At 37.6% G+C, this 23,926-nt stretch overlaps 1 protein-coding gene across 2 annotated transcripts in view; it reads right to left on the bottom strand.

Annotated features, from left to right (window-relative positions):
* LOC107998068 (PH domain leucine-rich repeat-containing protein phosphatase 2) overlaps nucleotides 1–23,926 on the bottom strand; it is a 146,686-nt gene that overhangs the window by 50,294 nt on the left and 72,466 nt on the right. For both annotated transcript variants that reach the window (XM_062072840.1, XM_028666835.2), the window contains 2 exons: nucleotides 22,345–22,498; nucleotides 7,302–7,436 (listed from right to left, as the gene is read on the bottom strand). In XM_062072840.1, coding sequence (XP_061928824.1) covers nucleotides 7,302–7,436; nucleotides 22,345–22,498 — 289 coding nt within the window. The remainder of the gene's footprint in view (nucleotides 1–7,301; nucleotides 7,437–22,344; nucleotides 22,499–23,926) is intronic.

Genomic DNA, 23,926 nt, shown 5'->3' with positions numbered 1-23,926 from the left:
TACAGACAAAGCTCGTTGATTATATTCCAGCAACTAATTAAATCGATTACAACCGAAATTAATATTCATCCCGCACGATACGCGATGAAGAAAGTTTAAGTTAAGAATCGATAACGCGATTTCTTAAGGTGACTCGAGTTAAGATCTAATTTACGAGAGGAACTCGTAAAATTTATACAGTGCAATATATAGCATAACACAGCTTCCAACGGAGGAGGAAATCGCACGGGATTCGAGAGATTTCCTGTTTAAATGAATTTAAGGGAATTAGAGAGTGAAACTTTTTGATGGAGGGCGAGAATTAGATCCGTTTAAGCGGATGACACTCCAGAGATCGTCAAAATAACTCTTTCTCGCGTATGAAACATCACACTTCGCTTGCAAAGTTTCCATTTCTCCACGGAAAATTTTTTACTCGCGAATCAAAGAAAAAAAATATTCCGCGATCGAGGATAGTGATAGGACTTGGAGGAGAAAAATTTCATTTTTCTCCAACCGGTCGATTATTCTCTCGTTCGCGCGTGTGTACGAGAAAATAAAACACGAGTCGGTCGATTTGCGTGCCGGGTTATGAATTTAAATCGGCCGATGAATATTTATACGGCGATTCGGTTGTTTTCTTCACCTGTGCTCGTAAGAAAATCGTTCGATGGCCAAACCGACGCGTCCATGTTTGCCCTCCGCTCAAGAGGAAAATCGACCGTGCTTCTCTACGACTTCTATTCGTGATCCACGAGGAGGGGAAGAGTGTAAGTAGATACAGTGAAAATCTTAAAGATATTTCAAAATCTCTATTGGAACAAATTTCAGAATTTTCAATTCAGTTTTGGAGAATATTTAGGAGTTAATATTCCTATTGATTTAAAAGCGAAATTTTTATAGCTGCTGTTTCGAACAATTCAATTTGGATTCTTGAGCTTGGTTGAGAAAGAATTATTCATCTTTCTAACGTAAAATATAATAATAAAAGCACAATCGTATTTGATCCGACATGTTCTGGAATTTCTCGAATACTTCGCTCCAAAATTGTCGGAAAGAATTTCATTCATTTTTCCAATATGAAATCTTCGGATAAGAACATTTACTCGAAAAATTTCACTCGTCATTACGAGAAAATTTCATAATCAACGCCACCTAATTTCCCTGAAACCACGTATTCGTATTCGAAGTGATCATCGCTTTGGAACCTTAACAATTAACGATAAAATGTACAATCTTCCCACAACTGGTCACGATAACCGAAATTTACAAAATCTCCTCGCATTTCTCGCATAAACGTATCGATAGTCTACCAAAAATCACCAGTATATCTCATATTCGTCTCGAAACGTCCTCCGCATGTCGAGCTTTCATCAAGCACCGAACATCCACCGAAACGAGGATTCAAAGGTCAAAATCCGAAAGCTCTAAATCCATCCTTCTCCGTGATGGATTTGTCGCGTGATTTCGAGAGGGAGAGACTTTGAGCTTCCACTCTCCAGCAGGTTGATTAAACCGTCTAAAGCGGTCGGTAACAGGTGGCGAGTGGAACGAAACAGGGACAAGAATCGCGTTCGTCGACTTCCTTAACAGCGCTCGTTACGTTCACCAATTCATTTACTGTTCCAGGCTTCCCTCGCGAATTTCGCCGAGCGTATCGATCTTTCTCTCGGTTCTCTCGGGTTAATCGGTGAAATCGATCCGTTTCGAGAAAGCGAGTACCGTTTCGTCGCCTACTTTTGACTCGGCCCTTCAGAGTTAATTGAGATCGTCGTTTCGTTCGAGATCGTTGATGAAGATGCGCACACAGAACGAAGGTTCCGCGCACCGTGCACAGGGGAGGGGAGATAATTAGGAAGTTTGGATTAGTGGAGAGATGTCCGAAAATGAGAAGCACGAGGGTTGGAAATTTGTCCATGGATTTGTGAATGGGTGTGTGTGAGAGAGAGCACAGCTCTTTGATGCGGTTTTTAATTCGATTTTTACTTTCCAACTTCGGTGTATTAGTTTCCAGAGTTTAAATTAGTGAAAATCGGCCGAAAAAAATTCTTTTTTTAATCGCCGAAATTTAAATCTCATCGATTTAGATTAGAATATCACGTCGGAATTAATAGAGAGAGAGAGGATTCTTTTTTGTAGAAGTATTCAATTTATAGGATTTTGTTAAGAAAGGAAAACCAGGTCGAATCTTTTTTCTTTTTCCCCTCCTTAATTTTTTCCTAAACGTAAACCTATCTCGAGATCAACTTTCATCGAATTCGCGATAATTCTTAATGGAATAAAAACACGGATGCGCGCACAGAGAAAGAGAGAGAGAGAGAGAGAAAATGGAAAACACGAGTAAATTTTCCGATGGACTTGACGCTTTCGAGTCGGATCAAAGCGATATTTACAAAGGTATTTTGCACCTTTTTCACCCCCTCCCCCAGTATCAGGGCCATTTGCCGGCCTACAGGGGCGTTGCTGCGATCGACGAGGTTCCGCCACGGATCCATACGAAACGGCCATTGATTCCGACATTTTTATCAAATGACAACGAGGTTGAACGTCGCTTTGCCGAACGTGCCCGGAATCAAATCACTCCTCCGCTCTTCCTCGGCCCGGCTTCTCCATCGAGGTTCGATATTTCAACTTGCAGCTACAAATGGAAGCGCAACGCCATGGAAAACAGACACGATATGCCTCTTTCTTCCCCCCTCCCTTTTTACCTTCAATTTTGATCTCTATTTCAAGAATTCCGTCGTCCAATCGTCCCACCTTTATTCCTCATTTTATTTTTCCCATCGTTTCGGATCTGTCAAAGATTCCGTTCAATCGATATCACTCCACTATGTCTCTATGTCTCCTCCTCTCGTCTTTCTCTTATTTATTCCCATTTTTCCGTTATTCCAATCACTCTTTTCCACAAGATCCACCCCAATTTCTCGATTTTTGCTCTATTCTCCTATCTTCTTTTTCTCTCCTCTCCTTCTCTCTCTTCAATTTCTCTTCCCCAAAGATTCCTATCTAATCATTTCTCCCCGTTTCTTTTTCTTATTCCCTTCCTCCATCTACTTCTACCTCTGTTCTATCATTTCTATCTTTTAAAGATTCCGTCCAACGATATCGTTTTTTCTCTCCCTTTCTTCTTTTTTCCCCCCCTCTCGTTCCACGTTCCTCCTGTTTCGTTCCTCGTTCAAAGACTCTCTCTCTCTGTCTTTCTTCGTTCAATCATCGATAGAAAGCCAGAGCCACGTTCTACCTTTATCTCCCGTCCCCTTTTCTCGTTTCACATTTATTTATTCCAACTTTGTCCTTTTTGCACGATCGATCGACCCTTAAAATTCACGTTTGCCCCCTCCCTCCTACCCGAGTTTCTTCCTCTTCCTTTTCGCGGCTAGTTTCGTCAGTCTCGAAACCGTTCAATTCTTCCATTTATCCAATTTCTATCCCTCCCTCCTTCCATCTCGTTTCACCTTTTTTTTCCTTTTTCCTCCTCTTTCCCCCCGGTTTCGCCCCTTTCTCGCGCAACATTTCGAGATATCGGGGCGGAACACCGAAAAAACTTGCCGATCGATTAATTTCGGAACAAGACACTTCGTTTTTTCCCCAGTTTCGTTTCATCCAAGCGGTGTGCATTGTTTTTTCCCTTCTTCTTTTTTCCCCTTCCTCTCGCGCCGTGCAATTTACGATCGACAGCTCGGCCGACACGTCCCCCTTTCTCCTCCCCTCCCTTGTGACGAGCACCACGACTATCGATTCATTCCACGGTACAGAGAAGCGATTAGCCCCTATCGCTGATCCACCGTGGATTATCTTTCCACGATCCTCCGTGTCTCCGTTAAGAGGGACGCTCGTTCCATCTTTTAATGAGAAATACGATCCCTCCCTCCACGTCAGTTTATGGCAATTTATGGCTCGTTTTTTCCTGGATTAGGGGGGGATATCGCGGTGTCACGGTGAATTTTGTGGATAATTATCGAAGGAGGGTGGGTTGTTTAAATTTTTACATCTAAATAAATCTTTGAATGAGATTCTTCTTATTTAATGATATCGAAATTATATATATATATATATATATTTTTTTTTTGCGACTAGAAGAAATATCTCTTATGTAATTTATAATATTCTTCTACTAGATTTAAAAATATTATCAATCGAATCTCTCGTCACGAGTGAAATAACTGTGTTATAAAATTTCAAACACGTCTCGATTCGAATTGTTAACGAGAAATAGTACGTAAAGTATATAATTTCAAAATATTAAATTTCTTTAAATTAACGTAAAACGTAATATTTTCAATGCACGAAAAACATCGATATAAATTATTAATAAAAATATATCTATATCCAAGTATCGAATTTCTTTGGTATTATAATACATCCTTCTTTACCATATTTCATTCCTCATTATTATACCGTATCCTTTTCGTATTACGAATGATCAATAAAAATATAAACAATACAATTTCCAAGTAACAAATTCCTCCTTTCTTCGAAAAAAGATAGAAAAAGGATATTTCAATGATCTATCTCGATATCATTTCACGAGATCAACCGTTTGCAGGATGTTTAAAATCGTAATTGCGTGTCAACGCGATAAATCCTTTTCTCCCTTGGAGAAAGAAATTCTTGATCCGCGAGCGGAACCGTAGCCGTGCCAACGGTGACAGAATCGTTCCACGAGGATAAAGGACAGGACGTAGATAAATCATGGTGTTTCGTGGCCAGGATAGGGGGAGGAATGCAGGAGGAGGAGGAGGCCGTGAATCCATGGATGTTTTCGTTTCACCCTCAACTGACGTGCCTTTATCTTTCGAAAGAACTCGTCGACGCCCGCGTAAAAATGGACAGAGAATCGAATCGCCGTGAAACGTGTCCAGACGATGCTCGAATTCGATGCGAGTGAAGGTAATCGATTCGAAATTTAACGCGATTATTTTATAAACAGGAACTGGAAAGGATGAGATCGCTCGAGTCTCTTTTCTTTTGATGTTTCTTTAAATTACTTGATGATGGACTCTGTTGGAACAAATAATACACGAAATTAATATTGATATATTTCTGCATACCAATTGTTTCTTCTTGCGAAACACCATTTCTCGTCTTTGGATTTCGAGCACGAGTTATCCTTTTACCTAAGTTATCCTTTTAAACACTAATTTCCCCTTTGATCTCCTTGATCTCCTTTCGAATCTTTAAAAGGAAATACACATAATTCACATAAGGTAAATTCTTGAAACGAGTTGGTGCAAAAATCCAAAAATCTTGGAAATCTTCAAGAGAAACGAAGAAAATTCGAAAAAAAATCTAACACCGCTATACGATTAGTTATTATTCCTTTCGAGTTTCAAGGAACAAGAAATCGAATCTTCGAGTAACACGATTAATCCGAACGAAGCTTCGCCGAAAGAAGTTTCGAACAAAGCGCTCTTTTTACCTCCTTTTCTTCCCTTCCTTTCAATTACAATACCACCGTTTCTTTCCAATGGCACCAGACCACCAAACATCTATCTAAAACACCGACAGAGCGGCCGACCAGGATTAATCCGAATACACTAATTCCACGCCAACTCCTCTCGAACGAACGTTTCCATGTTTTCATCCACGTTGACAGTTTCTTATCTCGGATGGTCAAGCGCTTGTCCACTTCCAAGAAGAAAATCCAATTTAAAGTTCGGTTATCAGTCACTGAAGGGAGGACCTTGGGTTTCAAACGATTTCGATGAATCCGACGATTGATCGGCGTGCACCGCAACTCTCTCTCTCTATTTCCTCCCCCCTCTGGATAAATCAAAGCCGAACATAAATTGCGCCGCTCGATATTGGACATGTTTTCTTTCCACGAGACGATCCCCCGACAAAACGATTCTATCGAGATATTTCGTTCCATTCTTCGCAACCGATGGAGGAAAATTTATTTCCATACCGTGGTTGAGCTGAAGGATTTCCCAATATTTTAAACGATATCTAATTGTAATTTGTGATGTGTGCCGATTTCTCGTTATAACAAAAATTTTTATTACAAGGAAATTTTGAATTTTCAGATAGATTCGCGCGTGATTCGCGACACGGAGGAGAAATATGCGTGTAATTTTGCGTTAATTGACGCGTGAATTTTCTTGTATTCTCCATGATGGTGGAATTTATTTTATGGATTTAATTGGGGGGAAGTTTTGCGATATATATATATATATATGTATACTTTTCGATGTACGAATTTTGAAAATTTGAGATTTCACGGAATGAAAAAATTTTCGAATGCGATAGATTGAATCTTTCGTAGAATTACATGGATGTAACATTTATTGTTGAATTTGTACGATATTTTATATTCGTTTATTTATACTCGATTCTCGTTCTCGAAATTATTAAAACTACTAAAAAGTTTATTCGTTTAAAATGTTCAATTAGTTCGTGGGACAATTCTTGAAGATCTTGTCGTAACTTTTCCATAACATCGAGCAAACTTTTCTGTATTCTCAAAGTGTATTAATTCTTTCCTCGGAATCGTCCACTTTCCCGGGTATATTTTTATATCGTACAAGTGGAAACACTCGATACCTTGGCCAGAAGTTGAAACTATAAAAATCGAGGACAGAAAACGGGGAAACAATGGAGAGTGGCAGACTCGAAGGGACGAAGGAACGAGAGATTTATAAGTTGGAACTTCCTCGAAACGAGTTTACGGAAGTTTTGATCGTCGAATGAAAATTACCAAGTTAAATTACGAATTTCAGTAGCCATCGCGCGGCAAAAACCGGTATACACATATGCGATCGTGAAAACGTCTCCTTTTCCAAAATAAACTTCTTCCACTTCGCTTCGATCGTTCAAATCAAAACAGTTTTCCATTTATTCCAAATCTTCCGATCGGCAAAATAATCTCCTTATCCCTTAACAAAAGCAAAAGCAACTTTTCAAATCCACTCCGATCCAAAAATAAAAATTCCATCCAAACCTCAAATTATCCCACGAATTCCCTAAAAATTATCCAATCCTTCGAACGACGCAAAGAACTCGATTCAAATCCCTAAAATAAGAACCAAAAACTCTATCAAAAAAATAGCTCTACGATATTAAAAAGAAAAAAAGAAGAAAGAAAATCAATGTTTCGACATTGCTCGCCAACCTGAAAATCTCATCTCGAAGCAGGATGATTCACGTTTCGATAATTGCAAGAAATGGAGCAAGAAAGAGAGAGAGAGGGGAGCGAGAGATAAAGCCTGTCCTTACATCCTTCCGTTGGTTCGACAGGTCTTAGACCCGGTCTCAACCCCGTTTCTTATCCGTATATAGGGGAGGGCGGTTGGATTTGCGGAATCCAGGGTTGGAACGCATACCTGGATAAAGGAACAGCCTGGATCCGATGACGGCCAGTGGCCGCCTCTTCCACTGGGGGAAAACCAACCCCTTCAATACCAAAGCGTGGCCGCAACGGCTGTATCCGTGAAGCTCGGGCAAGGGGGATGCGGGTCCTGAAACAAAGAAAAGAAAAAACGATAAAAATGCGAGCGACGGTATTCCTGATCGGTCTGAAGGAGGATTACGAGGGATATCGGTGTGCGATTATTATTGGGAGTTTGTTAATTGGTTTGTTATTATTTTATTTGTTCGCGTTCTTTTAAAAATCCGTATTTTTACGGCCAAAGAAGTGGAGCTTAAGTAATGACAGCGATTAAATTAGCCATCAAAGTGGTAATATAATTATAACATGTTTGGATATTTTCATATCCGTTCCAAAATGTTGTATTCATGTGCCAACAATTGTGCCACATGTCAAATCGATTTTCTAGGTTAAATTTCAAGATAAATTTTAGAAATGTAATATTTTATTTTCCTCTTATCAGATTACTCTCACAGAAAAAGCCAAATATAATTATGAATAAAGAAATAACTTGAGAATTTTAATTTAATTGAGAAATCGTTTAAATTTGAGCTCGAAATTCGAAATTAAAAAGAATCGCCTCGTGCATCGCCTATAAAATTTTGGCCAAAGAGTAAAATCTCTTTTCGTTAATTAGCAATGCGATTCGATCTCGATCGGCGCGGTTCTTCTTCGCAAGCTGTTGCCGATCGTTGAAAAATACGAATCTCCCCTCCTCTACCGGCATCGTGGTAAGTTTCTCGCGGAAGAAGCTGCCTCGCGGTATGGATTTCGAATTCATGAAATTGTAATTTCTTACCGTTCCCTCTCCTCTCCTGCAAAATATCATTATGTGCAAGGGATTTCTGCAACTTGGAAGAAGATACAGGAAGAAATTAAGGAAGGGATTATCGATTTCGAGATAAAATTTCGAACAAATTTGATACACTTTATGCGAAAAATATCGCGATCATTGAAACGTCTTATTTAAATTTTGCTGCCTTTACGAGTTATTTAACAAAATATCTTTAAAGATTTGGAAATTTGAAAGGATACAATGAGAGAATATTTCTATAAGATGAATTCGAGATATTTTTGGAAATAATAGAAGATTTAATCTTAGAAAAATATTTATTTTAATTTTAATTATCTAAATTTTTCACGTTTGAACATTTAATTTTACAAAATATCACAATTTCCCATCCCGATATACTTGATATATTTTATCACGAAACTGTATTACTGAACGACGTGGAAATTTAACGAAACGTTAATATTTAGAATACATTTCCTTTTTCTAACATTTTTCAACAATATTGCGAATATTTCCAAAGAAGAGGAAAAGTAAAAAAGCAAAAAGAAAAAAAAAATTTCGCATCCGTGAAAGTAAGTCAATGTTTTCAAACAGTGTACCGACCAAAAGTTAGGGATAACGGAATCGCATTAGAATTAGTTAGCGCAGGGGACGGTATGCGCGCGTGACATCTGTATGCAACCGGTATTAATGCAGTTTCGCGTTAGAATTCACTTTCGATGTTACCGAAATTCATCGTTAAATAACGTTTCACGGTGCAAAGCATGCAAATCATCCCCAAGAGACATCATAGACCGAGTTCGCTCGAAACCATCATGTATATTTCATGTAGTGATGCGCATAAACGGCTCCCCCATCGTCCCTCCAACTACGATATTTCCGATCGTTACGTTCTCTTTAGCGACCATTTTTTCCCCTCTTATTTAAATTCTTTCCTTCTTTTCTTTTCTTTCTTTCTTTCCCCTCCCCTCTTATTTCAATTTCACTTCGCATAATAAGACTCGGAGGAATTTGCGAGAGGAGAGAAGGAAGGGAAAAACACGAACGAATTTATTCATCCACTTCTCACACTTGTGAAAAAAATCTAAACCAAGACGGATAAATATTTTCGATCAAGAGTAATCCGTGAAAGACGCAAAATAAAGGAAACGTGGAAATTAAAGGATAAAGGAAGCGAAGGAATCGATCCGTTCACGGTTGTTTCCGAGAGGAGGAATTTAAAAGGTATTTAAAAAAAAAACAAATGACGTTTAATTCGCTTCCAATCCCAAGTTTGACGCGTAACGAACCACATGGCGGATTCTCATGGACACAGGCGCGGCAACGATCGATTATAATACGTGCACGCGGCTCGTGATAACCGAGGTCCGTTAATCGGCAAACAAGCAGGAAGCTGCATCGGGAGCCGCATCAACGTCAATATTTATTCGATAGATTTTCATTTAGTATGCCGACAGATACGCGCGATGCTAGTTCATCGAGCAAACGCAGGGGGGCTTTGCGGGATGCCATCTCCTCTCTCTCGCCCGTGCGGCTTGATCAAGGCATCCAACCTTGCGTTAATTTCGTAGGAAGCGATTCGCCTCGTCAAAACAACAAATTTCTTTTCGAGTGTGATATTTATTTAAACGTCAATCCTTTAGAGATTTCGTGATATTTATTTTTAATAATTCGACGGAATTTCGAAGGTGGCACTTCAATTGCTGTTCGAGGGAATTATTTCTTCTTCCACGAGCGAGATTGAAATATATCCGATCCGACGTATAAAGTTCCAAAGGGAATCATGCGTTCGATCGCGCGGATATTTCGGATATTTTTGTAACGCGGCCAGCTACGAAAGCTTTCGTATTTATCGCAAAGTTTGCTCGGTGCCCGCCACGAATATTTATCGAAAAACTGGGGACCAAGGTTGATACAGAATCACGATACTCGATGGGAAGATGACGAAGTGCTCGGTTAACTCAATTAACCCGTTGACAGTGGTGGTGGTGGTGGTGGTGGCCGGTTGGCGAGCCATTAAAAGCGTAGTCACTGTGTAACAGGATCCAAGCGCATCCTGTAATTATCCGCACCTCTAAAAGCTTCTTTCTAGACGGATTCTATGGAACCTCCTCCACTCTTTTCTCATCTCGTTATACGATTTTATCCTGATTTTTAAACTTTGAGACGAACGAATTTTCGTTTTATTTCGGATTCAGCTTTTCTCGGTTTTGTTCTATTGAATGATTAAATTAATAGAGGAGAGACAAATTTTTTTGTTTAAAAAATTATTCGTGCAAAGAATCGATTTATATGATTCTCTAAAAAAAATCCTTTCGAAATATGTTTAAAAGAAGTATTAAATCCTTCGAAAGGACCAACCGTTCCACCAAAATAAACTCTCCAAAAGGAATCACGATTTCTTCGAAACAAATTCTCCGGAAGGATCTGTGAAACTAAATTCTCTGAAAAGTACCAAAGTCTTTCGAAATAAATCCCCCTTCCCCACAGAGGATCCCATATTTTCCACCCATAATAATCACAAGATCGAATCCGTCCAACGGCAAATCACTTTTTCCCAGCTCGCAAGTCCAAAAACTTTGCCTAAAACTTTGCACCAGATCCTCTTTGCTCAACTCGAAGGTCGAAGGGGGAGCAATTAAATGGATAAGATAGTAGCGTGAAACTTTCCCTCGATAAACCATCGACTCGCATCCATTCTTGAGGAGGAGGAGGAGGACGGCTGTGCGAAATTTCGCGCGGCGCCAAAAGTTCCTGTTCCCCGTAATTTTGGAAATGGACCAAGTGTATCGTTTCCAGCCCTAACTTCCGCCTTCCAGTTCCATTTGTCGTCCAACTTTCGACTCCTCCTGAAATTTCGATATTAGCTTGAAAACGCGACTTCGCTACTCGTTTTCAAACTCTCCTCCTCCTTAAATATTTACTCGTTGCTCGTTAATCGTTCTTAAACGAACCGTTTCGCCGTTTCGAAAGATGAAAAAGCGAAGAGGAACGCGATCGTTTTTCCGTTTCCGCTTTGCTAGCGTTCGATCTTGCTATCCATACCGATTGCGATATATTTGAAAAACTATTTACGATCTTTATTCCATTTTAATTACCTTTTTCGCCAACGAGATTCCAACTCTACATGTTCCATTTTTAAAATAAAACGCTTCACGGTTTTGGCGCGAACAAATTTATTCAAGTATTTTTAATTTGTTGATGGGTTAAGATTTCATATTTCGATTCAGCTAATTTTCGCGATGTATGCGGAAGAATAGCTTCGTGCAATTTTTGACGTTGGCAGTATCTCCTTGTTTTAATTTATTTCCTCATCACGGGTTACAATTCTATCGAAAAACGAGCTCTAAAAAATAGCTTTTGATCATCCGTCTGCAAATATATCTTTCAATAATTAGATTATTTGTTTCTTTAAATTTTAGAATTTTGAGGAATCTCGTAATATAGATTCTTTCAGAAGAATTTATCGAGTCGCGTGAAATTATCGTTTTTGCTGGTCGAAAAGAAATCTTTGTTCGACAGAGCAACACGAGCTATTGGCTTTAATGATCTTTTCCCAAAGGAGATTCTAACCGACATAGCAGAAAACGAGCTTCTCGAATATTTTATTTTGTTAAAAACAATTGTAAATGGAGGAACAATCGATTTCATGGATAAGATTTTATATTTCGATTCAGTTAATTTTTGTCGTGCAGAAGAATAGATCTATCGACTAAGGGTTGTTTCTTAATCCCTTTGCCATAACTTTAACGCTCGTTTAAACATCATTACAACATTACAATTTTATTATCAAAAACGAGCCTTACGCGATAAGAACATTTTCAAACATTGCAACTTTTGATCTTCCGTCGGCTGCCATCCACTTTTCCAATTTTTTTTTCACTTTACCCAAATTGCATCCCAAACGTCTGAAAACTGTGATCCAAGATTTGTCTAATTCTGCTTCCACCACAGCTTCGTTCATATATGATCTACCCCTCGAGCTTCTTTTTCAATATTCTCATTTCCAAAGCCGAATTTTTCAAACCACCTCTCATCGATGGAATCAACTCTCGAAAGTTAATCCGATATTTGGATTACGCTTCGTTTGCACTCGTGGCTCATGCAGGAATATTATTCTAAATTCGTTCACTTGTGAAAGAAAGGGAAAAACAAGTTATTACAAAGGAAATATATATAAGGGAAATAGGGGAGTCGCGAGTTGATAGTCATTTATTCAAAGATCGGCAACTTGGTGGAGTGCAACTTAATAATAACATACTGTTGAAATTTCATTTGGAACACTTATCCGAAACGCAAAGATCATTATTTGTTGTTTATCCTTTAAACTCAGTTCGGGCACAAAGGTATGGACTTTAAAATTTGGTTTTCCTAAAAGCTTAGCAGTGGTGGTTGTCCAAACATTCTCCATGGTTACCTACACGGAGGGTATTCACGGATTTTGATGTAAGTACATCTTGGAGTTTAAATTTAACGTAATATTTAACATTCACTTTGACGATCCATGATTTCGCGCGAATCTGGAATGCTCTTTAACCAGAATAAATGATATCTCTACCAATAATATTTTCGAAATATTACAAATTATTTATTTTTACAATCTCCTCTTCTTATCCCTCTCCGATAAAGTATAATTTCCCCCTCGAATTTCGCCTTCAAAACAAAAATAAAAAAAAGGTATATCCCCAATTCGTGTTTCACTAAAAATTTCAACGTAAAATTACGTTACGCTTGTAAAACCTTCGATAACCTCCGTTACACCGATTACAAAAGAAAGTTCGCCACTAAGGCGTCCCATTCTTTCCACGAAATTCGAAAGCTTTCAAAACCGGTCCGTTCCAAGTTCTCGAAACTTGCTCGACCTGGCAGTTGCGGGAAATACGAAGCGACACGAGGAGGTTCCCAAAGCTTTTCGAGAGGCGTGTACGGTAAAGAAAAAGGAGGAGAAGGGACGGGTATCGCGGTTACGTGGCGACGTAACGCCTTAACTTAATTAACCTGGAAAATTGTATAACGTAAGTTGGGTGTAATGCAGTTGAAGTTTACGGGGGCGGCGATGGCACAGAGCCCCTGAAATTGCTCATTAATAGCGGCAATAACGCTATAATTGGCGTGGCACGCGTGAAACCATCTTTCCTCTTCCTCCTACTCCGTTCCTCCGTCTCCTTTGCGAAAGGGCGAATTTAAAAAAAAAAGAAAAAGTAGGAATTCAAAATTTGCATTCCCGCTTGGAGTTACAGGAAAAATCGATAATTATTGCGATTGGAAGAAAGGTTCAATTTCAACCCCCTCTGCTTTCTCCTTCTATGGGGTGGGAAGCGATGTGAGAATGTTAATTCGAAAAGAAAAATGAATTTAAAGGAATTCTGTTGCGAAAATTATGCAATTTGCATTTACGGAGTTGTAATAAAAATTGTAAATTTCCAATTTAGTTTAAATTTTTCCGAGTGTTAAACTTGAAAAAAAGAAGAAGAAGAAGAAGAAGAATCTTTGCTCTTGAATCGTAAATTTCCAATTTGATTTAAATTTTTCATCGAGATATCGTAAAAGTTCGGAAAACTCAATTCAATTTCAATAAAAATTTTTTTCCTTCAATTCTATACGAAAATTGTCCGAGTGTTAAATCTGTGAAGAAGAAGAAAGTGGAATCTTTCGAATTGTAAATTTTCAATTTAAAGTTTTCAAAGTTGGTAGAATATTTCGGAAAGAATTAGCTTATTTCAATTCCACCAACTTCATCCCTAACTTGCACACCATCCCAATTTAATAAACTCTCGTCGTATCCATATCTCTCAATCAAGATTCGGAAAGGAAATAAATTTCCGTATATCGTTCACGTTCGATTAAAAAAAGAAATTATTCTTTCTTTTCCGGGGAAAAAATTCGCGCAAAAAAATAGCGATTCTTTCACGACAGATTCGTAAACAATCGGATATTCAATTTACCAAATGAAACAATCTGTGGCCAATTACCGACTCCGTCGCCGGCTCGCTGTTCTTCCCGTGAAAAACAATCGAATCGAATATAATTGCCGAAACAAATAAAACGGCTCGTCGAAGAATGGAGGCGAGTCGTTGGGGAAATTTATTTTCGTCGTTTGCACCGACAAGTAGAAAAATCGATTTTATCGAGGAGAATTAGGTTGCGCGGCGCGAGTTTAACGCTCGTTTCGTAACAATTTTAAATCAAACAACGAGATAAATAAATAAATCTATCTGGTTTTTGGATAGGAAAAAAAAAAAAAAAAAAGAACTGTATATGACGCGTTCGATCAAATTAGAATTCATCCGTTTAAAATGATGAACGGAAGAGTGGTAAAAATAGATGGAAATTTTTTTTATGACGTTATTTCATTTTATTTATTTTGACAAATTGCGGAATGAAGCTCGTTCGTGACAGAGAATGTAGAATAGAATATTTTAAATACGAAAATGTAATTTCTGTTTCGTAAAAAAAAAAAAAAAAATATATGTATGCTTTGTACATGTATATAGATATACATTTAAAGAAAAAAAAGACTTTGTAAATTTATGCTTAATTGCGTAATTATATATCAGAAGATGAATTTTTTTAAATATTATTCTTCAGTTGTAATCTTGTTACATTTTTGTTTATATTTATTTTCCTTTTTTTTTTTTTTTTTTTTTAATAACCGAATATTAAAAATATTTTGATGGCGATCAAAAAATTTTCCAATATTACTCTTTACCCATGATTCCGTTTATTTCCAATAATTAAACGTCGAACACAATATTATTTACTACCAAAGATACAAATATTAAGACTATTAATACACGCACAATTTAATGTTAAAAAACTATTCAACTAATAAATAAATTTGTCTTTCCAGCGTTAACTAATAATCCAATCGCAAACATTCTGGTCAACGCTTAATTGCGTAAGGAGATAGAGTCCCTCCTCTTTCCATCCATCGATCCTCCACTCAAACGAGAAGGATACGAACGAGGATGCTCGCTCGATACCTTTGGACAGAGGCGAAGGAGGAGGAATCTCGTGGTCTAACCGATGGAAACTTACCGATCAAACGATCGAATTGAACTGTACGTTCAAGAGAGAGAGAGAGAGAGTCCACGAGAGACAGACTCTTTGACGAAACAGGGGATGAAACGCGTCGAGGAACGTTTCTACCGCGTTTCAGTCGAACCGAAACAACGTTACACTCGTTCTCTCTCTCTCTCTCTCTCTAGTTGATTAATTAACCGACCTTGCCAGACCCTGAGAAACCACGCAAATGGCTGTTCGTTCGTGATTTCGTGTTTCATGGAACGAGATTACGTTGCACGCGCAGAGTACGTACACGTCGTTTCCGCTTAGACAGACGATATCTTGCGAGTTTATTTTTCTTTTACCCCCAACGCGAGAGAAACGAGATCATCTCCAGCATATATTTTTCTGATTTTCGTAAAAGGAATTGAGAATCGGTGGACAGAAATTTGGCAGCTTCGTTTTCGAAACTTTCTACATAATTCTGATTCTTTTGCAAATGACGAACGTTGAAAAATATCCTCCCTTATTTTTAATTCTATTCCAAACCTATGAAAAGATCGCTTGTCCCACGTTAAACACTCGCAATTCGAATAAAAATTTCGATGGTTGACGATCGTTTAACGGAATTCGAATTGGAGGGAAGAGAGAGAGAGAGAGGGGTGGAAAATTCGGGGGCGTCGATAATGAATCCAATTTGAAGAGTGGGCGGGGATTCGATACATTAATCAACGTAATGGAGAGGCGATCTTGGGTTCCGCGCGATGCTAAACAATGCGGCCCGTGTTGATAACAATGCGCGGCGCTCGTTCGTTGTTCAGCGGTTTCCGGTGACACGGATTTGATGGACTGTGGAACAATTGACAGCACGCATGAATATTACAACGAGTATCCACGGATGCCGGAGCCACGGATCGTTTCGTCGATCCACCAATTGGATTTGTATTTAAGTCTGTGGACCGATATCTCGTGGGATCGTATTTACTTCGCTCGTCACGATACATAGATTCGTCGATGCAGAATATTCCGCTGCTCGTGTATTTTTCTTTCGGCTTTTCTTTCCTTTTTCTTCAAGCCGAGTTTGTTTGTAAAATCAGTTTACGACACGCAAGAAGGAATATCGTGCAAAATATTGAAATTGATAGAGCGATCGGAAAATATCAGTTACGATAATTATTAACAGAAATTAATTTTTATTTTGCATTCGCGTTACTTTCGACCGCAATTTTATCTTAAGATTAAAAGTTTGGCCTTTAGAAAAACGGATCGTTTAATAATTTACTATATTGAACGAGGCACGAGTAAGAAATACACAATCGAGAGAAAAACTTATTATCAGACAGCGTTATTTACTTTATCCCTACTCGCATTCCTGTGTTCGCAACGACCAAGCAACCAATAACATTATCCCCAAAATTTCTTCGCTCTTCGCCATAGTTGCCAACCTGTCAACCGCCATCGAAATACCCCGCACGATCCAGTGAATCAACGTCGAAGCTTAGACCACCCTTTAAAACCGTAAATTCATTCACCTGGCTGTGTGTCGAGCAGCCAGGGTGACTCGTGTCACGAGCGAACATGTTTAACCATAATAACCGCTAACGACCGAAAGAGAGAGAGAGAGAGAGAGATTGAACGAGCGGAAGTTGCGGAAACGAGGCGGCGGCCTCCTTGCCAGGGGAAACGACCCAAACCCGGCTGGCTAAGCTGAAACGTTAAATGCCGATTACAGGCCGGCTAACTGTTCGGAATTTCTCTTGGAAACTTTCCACCCGGGCTCTCCACCGAGAATTACCCTCCAGGGGATGCACCGATTCCGCAGGAATCCATGACGATTTCATCCTCGATGGAACGCGCTCGCCCGACCAATTCGGAAATGGGACCACCGGCCTCTTCCGTCTTTCCTTTTTCTTTTTCCTTTTTTTCCCCCTCCCTCTCAATTCAACGCAACTTTAATTTCAATCAAACAATTAATTTCAATTCAACGCGCGAAATATCATTATTTTTTTTGTCACGCTGGAAATGATAGAAGCAATTCGAAAAATGGGATCATCAGTTTTCGTTTCCCCTTTTTCGACGTAAATTTTAAACTCTCGTTCGTTCGTAATTTTAAGTTAATTTTTTTTTAATTAAGAGTTGTAAATGCGAGTTATATATACATATTTTTTTTAATCATAGGAGATTTTTTTTTATTAATATTTTCTTTTTTTAGCCGGTTTTTTGCCTTTGATCTTGATGATATTAGTTTGCAGATTTATTTCTTTGGTTATTTAAAATTTTTAAAATCTATATTTCTTTTTTTCTTTTTTTATACACAGTAATCTATCCTTTTAAGGTGGAAGTTTTTCTAGATTGGAGCTTCTCTTTGATTCTCTTTTTAAATTTATCCTTTAGAATATATGAAAATCTTTTTTTCCTTTTTCTTTCTTTTTTTTCTTTTTTTTGAAAAAAGTAATTCATCTCTTCGAACGGGGTTAAATTGGAAATTCTTTTTTGCAATCCTCTCCTATAAATTCTATTACATCTTTTTAATGTCAAAGAGTATCTGTTTTATTGTAAAATATCCCTTTTCGAAGCGATACGTATTTTTTTTTTTTATATATAAAATACAAATAACAAATTCTTCGACATTTTTATTTTCCTTCGATCGTTAAAATTTAAAATAATCAAAACGATCAATGTACATCTTTGTTCAATAATCTGCCGACCTTGTCACCGTCTCGTACAGAATACATTACCCTAGAAATCCAATACTATCCAATAAAGATACCTTAAACATCTTCAACAAGAAGAATCTTCCTTACCTTCTTCCTTCTTTATTAAAAATTTAATCAATGAACATCTTTCTTCGTAATAAAAATTCTTGGATCATCTTGCGGCGCGCAGAATACATTTAATCCTTCGAATCCTCGATAAAAAAAAAAACAATAAACTTTAAAAAAAACCTTGTTCAGAACTTCTTCGAAAACAAACACCGGATAGAACTTTTCTCATCGCAATTTCCATCCTTAATCATTCCCCCAACCAACTCGAACTTCATTTTTTCCACCATACCGACTCCAATTTCCCTTCGAGCTCAATATCAAATGTATATCGTTGTATCGTTCGATTATCATCTCGAAACATCTACGATACTCTCTCTCTCTCTCTCTCTCCTCCGACAACGCGTATCTCCAAGTCCAAGAGGATTGGACACGCTCGAATAAACGTGTATCCAAGGTGACAAGCAATTAGCAACGTTATTTGATGGGCAAACACCTATTAACCATTCCGAGGTGACGGAGGAAAGGGGTCGGAGGAGGAGGGTGGATGTCAGGTGAAGAGTAACCGAGACTTTGTTAAGGTCGTAGTCTAGACAAGAGATTGTACACAATCGGGCTCCAATTTCTTGCCAGACACCGAGAAACAAGATATTCCAGTTCAATTATGGGATAATACCCGGAATAAGTCCAGAGATGGATTAATCGACAAGTAATGTTAATATAAATACGACACATCGATGATTACGGTATTATATTTATCGTCAAAGAGGCAAAAATTAGAAGATTAATCTCGAAAAATTGTACAATTTATAGATATACTATATTTTTATCGATATATAAAATGGGCTATGAGCTTCTCGAATAAAATTCCAAAATTATATACGCGACGCGAAGCGGTATTGGCATAATTTTATCTGAATTATGGCCACTTCCCGGCACATACGCTTTCACGGCTTAATAAATGTGCACAAGTATGCGATACTGCAGAGTATCGAAAAAGCGATCGCGTTCTAATTTCCATTCTTTGACACTGAACTCCTCTTCTCCGTTGATATTTTTACAAAAGCGATAAAAAAAAAAAGAAGAAGAAAAAATTAAATTATCCTCAAGATCGTCCACAATTATCCAACCCTTTTTCAATATTCACGTAACATTATATCCACCTTCGATCGAGCTTCCTCTTCCTCTCATTCGCGATTATTTTTCAAAAATTTTCACACCTTCTCCCAAGGAAAGAAGGTGCAACAGCCGCGTTAAGAAGAACTGGTCGACGACTCGTCTTCGTTTCGAAACATACACGCGGGATTATTTATTTTCAATCCCTTCGCGCCGTACCTTTTTTAATTTTCTCTACCACGGAACATTTATTACAGCTTACTTTCACTCTCAACACGTTGTCAACACGACGGTGGATCCGCGATCGAGCAGCGAATTTTAACAAGGGGCTCATTTATATCGAATACGAGCGGAAGAAATCTTTGTAATTTTTAATCAACAACAACAATTTTCACGCCGAGTAGAAAATTTCAAATGCTTGGAAGAAATTTGCGGTTGTTATGGTGGCTGGGATGAAAAATTATGGGGATAGATATTTTGCCCCACATTTTTCCCAAGCTTATAATCAACTGGGATATTAAGATAAAAAAGTTGTGGAACTAAAGGTGGAGAGAGAAAAAAAAGTTTGGTCTTTGGGCGGAGAAAAACCGAGGACGATGTTCAAAGTCTTTGTATGTATGTATTTTTTAACGAGCATCTTGTAATAAGCTAAAAAGTTGAAGTTTTATGAAATATAGGAAAATAGAACACGGTTGTTAAAAGTTTGGAATAAGGGTTTTGATTATATATATATATATATATGTATATATATGATATACAAAGTTTTACTTTGAGTTTGAGCGTAATTATTACGATGTAATGAGATTCTGGAATATTTTAATTAATCCTTTGTGCGATTTAATTGTTCCACGATAGGAGAATTAACAACTTTCGATATCTTTCGAACACTTCTTCTTGGATATCGGTAACTTTCAAAATTCTAAAATTCCTCTTATGAAACTTTCTATTGGAAACTCATAAACTTTTCTTCAATATTTGAGACTCCAAGTTTCGGAAATTAATATTCCTTGAAATCTTACCACTTTTTCCTCGATATCGACAATTTTCAAAGTTTCAAAATTTCTTTTTCTTTTTTTTTTTTCTTTTTAGCACTTGGAATTGCCAAGAATTCTTCTTGGAATATTGGAAATTCTTAAAAGAGAGAATTTTTTTTAAATCAACAAATTCCAAAATTTTTACGATTCCTCTGATTGAAATTTAACAATTTCAAAATTCTTCCGGATCCCAGAATTTCAGAATTTCTTCTCGGCCATCTCCAATCCCAAACTCTGGAAATCAAAAAGGAACAACCTCGACCAAATAAAATATCCGTCCCAATTTGCATACGAAAGCGAATACTTCAAAGAAACAGAGTAACACTCGACTCTGTAAACTCGTCACACAGTGGCATAAAGTTATCGGGAACAATGGACATCCGATTTCCGGCAGGGCCGCCATTCACCACCAGGAATTTCGCCGCCGTTAAATTCTACGGTTTACAGTTGCGATCGATTAACGCTCGAGAATGGTGTAATGAGTTATCGCGATTCGATAGTTCATAAAATTGATTGTCCCCGATCGATCGAACACTTTGCCAAGTTTCAACGACTACGATTCGTTGTGTATTTTGTTTTAATTGCGAGAAGAAAAGAGGGGGAGAGAGAGAGAGAGAAAGAGAGGAAGCGGAGAGCGAAAACCGGATGTAATTATTTCAATTTCGCCGGGAAATCGGCGAGTGGAAGTCAAAGAATTATCGATCGAACCGGATGGAATGAACTTTATATTTTGATGCAAGCAATTTATTGGCTTTCACGAATATTTCTGAATTGCAAATGTATTCGAATATTTTTAATTTGGCGATAGATTAGAAGGAACAAAAATTTTCGAATAAATTATTAATAATATATATATATATATTAACACGATATTTAACTTAATTTAACCTGATTTAATCTTAAGTTAATTAGCACGAGAATATCAGGATAATACAATAATTACTACTGTCAGATTGAAATAAATCTGAGGAATGAAGCGGGATGAAATTAAGATTAAAATTGAAACAGAATTATGGGATAAAGGATTATGGGTTAAACGGAAGTTGAATCGACACCACGCTTTTCGGAATAATCAACAGTTACAAACGATGAATATGAATATAAAAATAAAAAAACGGAAATAGACAAGATGAAAAATTCATAATAAATAAGGTGAAAAAAATCTAGGTCGTTTAGGGATAAATATGCGAACTTCTACCTTTGTAACGTCGAACGCGGTGGGATAGGTGCCCGAACTCATTTTCACCCCTTTAAATTTACCCACTCTCGGTCATGACAGGGGAACATGGGCCGTGTAACGAAATTTCGCGCTCGGCGAAAATGCACAGGCCCGTCCTTTTATTGGAAACGAAATTCTCAGGGCTCTCAGGGCTTGCAACGTACATTCTCGTCCGTAAATCTTTTGATACCCGGTTATTTCTGATTAAATTCTTCCTGCAACTCCACCATCGTGTACACACCGACAATTTTTTTTTCAATTTTGATCATCTATTAATATTACTTGACAATTTTGAGATTTAAGCCAATGGAGGACGTGCGAAATAATTTCAAGTTCAATCCCAGTGTAATTAGGAATTAACTAGGCGAATATTTTGACTGAAAGGATTGGATGGATTCAATTGGTTAAAAATAAGAAAATGGAGAAAAACGTTTAAGATCATAAATCTCGATCTAGTATTAATAGTGCAATAACGTTATAACCATTAATATTACAGATAATAAACAGACTGCAATAATGAAATAACAATAACTTTATCATTATTTTACGATTACAATATACATGCAAAAGTATTTGCAATTACAAATTATCAATTATTGATGTTTTGATATAATATTAATATTTTAAACTATAATGCGATATAATTTATGTAGATTATTCATTATCTGTAATATTAATAATCGCAACACGTTATTATAAATCATTTAATATATAACCCATAATAATAAATATTAATAATAATCTTATAATCGCACATAGAGACAAAGTATATAAAACCAAAAACTACTATCTTAATATTTCTAATACCACAATATTAATAATAACATTATAATAATAAAATACTATTAGTATATTTTACTATTGTCTCACGATTACACATGCGATTATTTACCATCCAGAATACAACGCTTAACGAAATGATCAAATACTCTCAAAATATCGCCTACTCTTACCGTATTTTATCCAACAGACTATTCGGCCAGAGAGAAGACGCGACGAGAGAAGAATCGAAAGGAGAATCGCGGATGTTAAGAGTCCGATAGGAGAAAGGGGGAATAAACGGTACTCACCCACGTGGAAGGCGATGAGGTGTCGTAATTCAGGATCGACCCCGAGCCGGGACCGTCTCGATACGTCCTGGTATCCGAGCTTTTGGAGAAATTGGTCTTGTATCTCGAGCGGTTTCTCTTCAGAAGCCAATCTCCTTCCGGATTCCCCTCCATACTGAAAAAAAACCAACGTAATCTCTTAATGGATCTTATTATCGGCTCGTGCCACGAGTATCTCCCGATCTTGTTTACATAAAAAGGAATGTAATTTCCTCGGCGAGGGGCGGCACACAGGAATTTGTAAAGGTCGATGAGTTTCTTCGTGGGATGGAACAAGTCGAGGGTAATGATCCCTGCTTGGGGAACAGTTTTATTTCCTTTACAATATATAATATTAGGATCAGTCGTGGGACTATTTAAAATGGTATCTTTCTCGAAAAACAACTTCCCAATTGCTCGGAAATCTAATTCGAACGAGTCAATCGATCGATCTCTGCTCTCTGAAAATTAAATCTAACTTTAGATCGAAATTTCGAATCGGTTATAATCGAATTAATTCCCTCTTTTAAATTGATTAAATTTTAATCGTTGTTAGCATAGCAATTTTCCAATGTTTCGTTTACTTCGACGTTTAATATCGGACAGAGAGAGGGGGAGAGAGAGAAAAGTAGTACGTATCCGACGAAATTTATCAGTTTTTACGGTAGTTTGCATATATATAACACGGGATGATGAATACGAACTCGTTACGGGAGGGAAGAAGAGAAGGAAAAAGGAAAGATAAAAGATAAGAAGAATCGGGCTCGTATTTTTTCCTCTAGCGACATTTCGTCACCAACGACGAGTTTTTCGCGTGTTCCCGCGTAAATCTTGCCAACTTAATTAAGCGAGAGGCGCGGGCCGACCGCGTTCCATCTTAATTTCGACATCCGCCGAGTTTTCCGGATCGAGCCCGCGTTTCCCTTTCATCTTCGGTAATTAAAAAACATCCCTCCAGCACTCGAAATAACGATCATCAACGCGATGGACGAGGCTTAATAACGTAGCGATTATTTGGGATTAAATCAAATAGATCCTTTTTAACGATTTACTTTGTTTGAAAATTTCTTCCTCTTCCCTTTTTTTTCCCTCCTTATTTTATTTAAACCGAAGAATATCCAGCCACGTCGCGTTCGTATCAAATCTTTGGATAGCGTGATCTGAAAGCTAATTTAACCGCATTATTATGGATAAAGAAATAAACCCTTCCTTATAGCAAGTAAACGCTTCAATTATGCAACATTTCCACGATAATAATAGGAGGATCGACGATGAGTAAAATTTAATAGTTGAACAAAGTTACTTAAATAACTTTATATTCGTCGAAACGTAATAATTGTACCGTCAGATGATAATACAGAAAGTATTTTTAATAAGCCATCCTCTCGAAATAAACTTTATTCGAAATTTTTAACTAGTTACTCCTTCAACCAAGAGTCAACTCTGCCCACCAGCTCTGCACGAGTTATTTTCAATCTTTTTTCACACTTGCCACGACAAATTTACCTATTTCTGATTAATTTATCGGTCTCAAGGAAGGATAAATAAATTTTCGTTGTTCAAT

This window comes from Apis cerana, linkage group LG3, assembly GCF_029169275.1.
Source record: "Apis cerana isolate GH-2021 linkage group LG3, AcerK_1.0, whole genome shotgun sequence".
Lineage (NCBI taxonomy): Eukaryota > Metazoa > Arthropoda > Insecta > Hymenoptera > Apidae > Apis > Apis cerana.
This window is presented reverse-complemented; position numbering and strand designations above follow the sequence as displayed.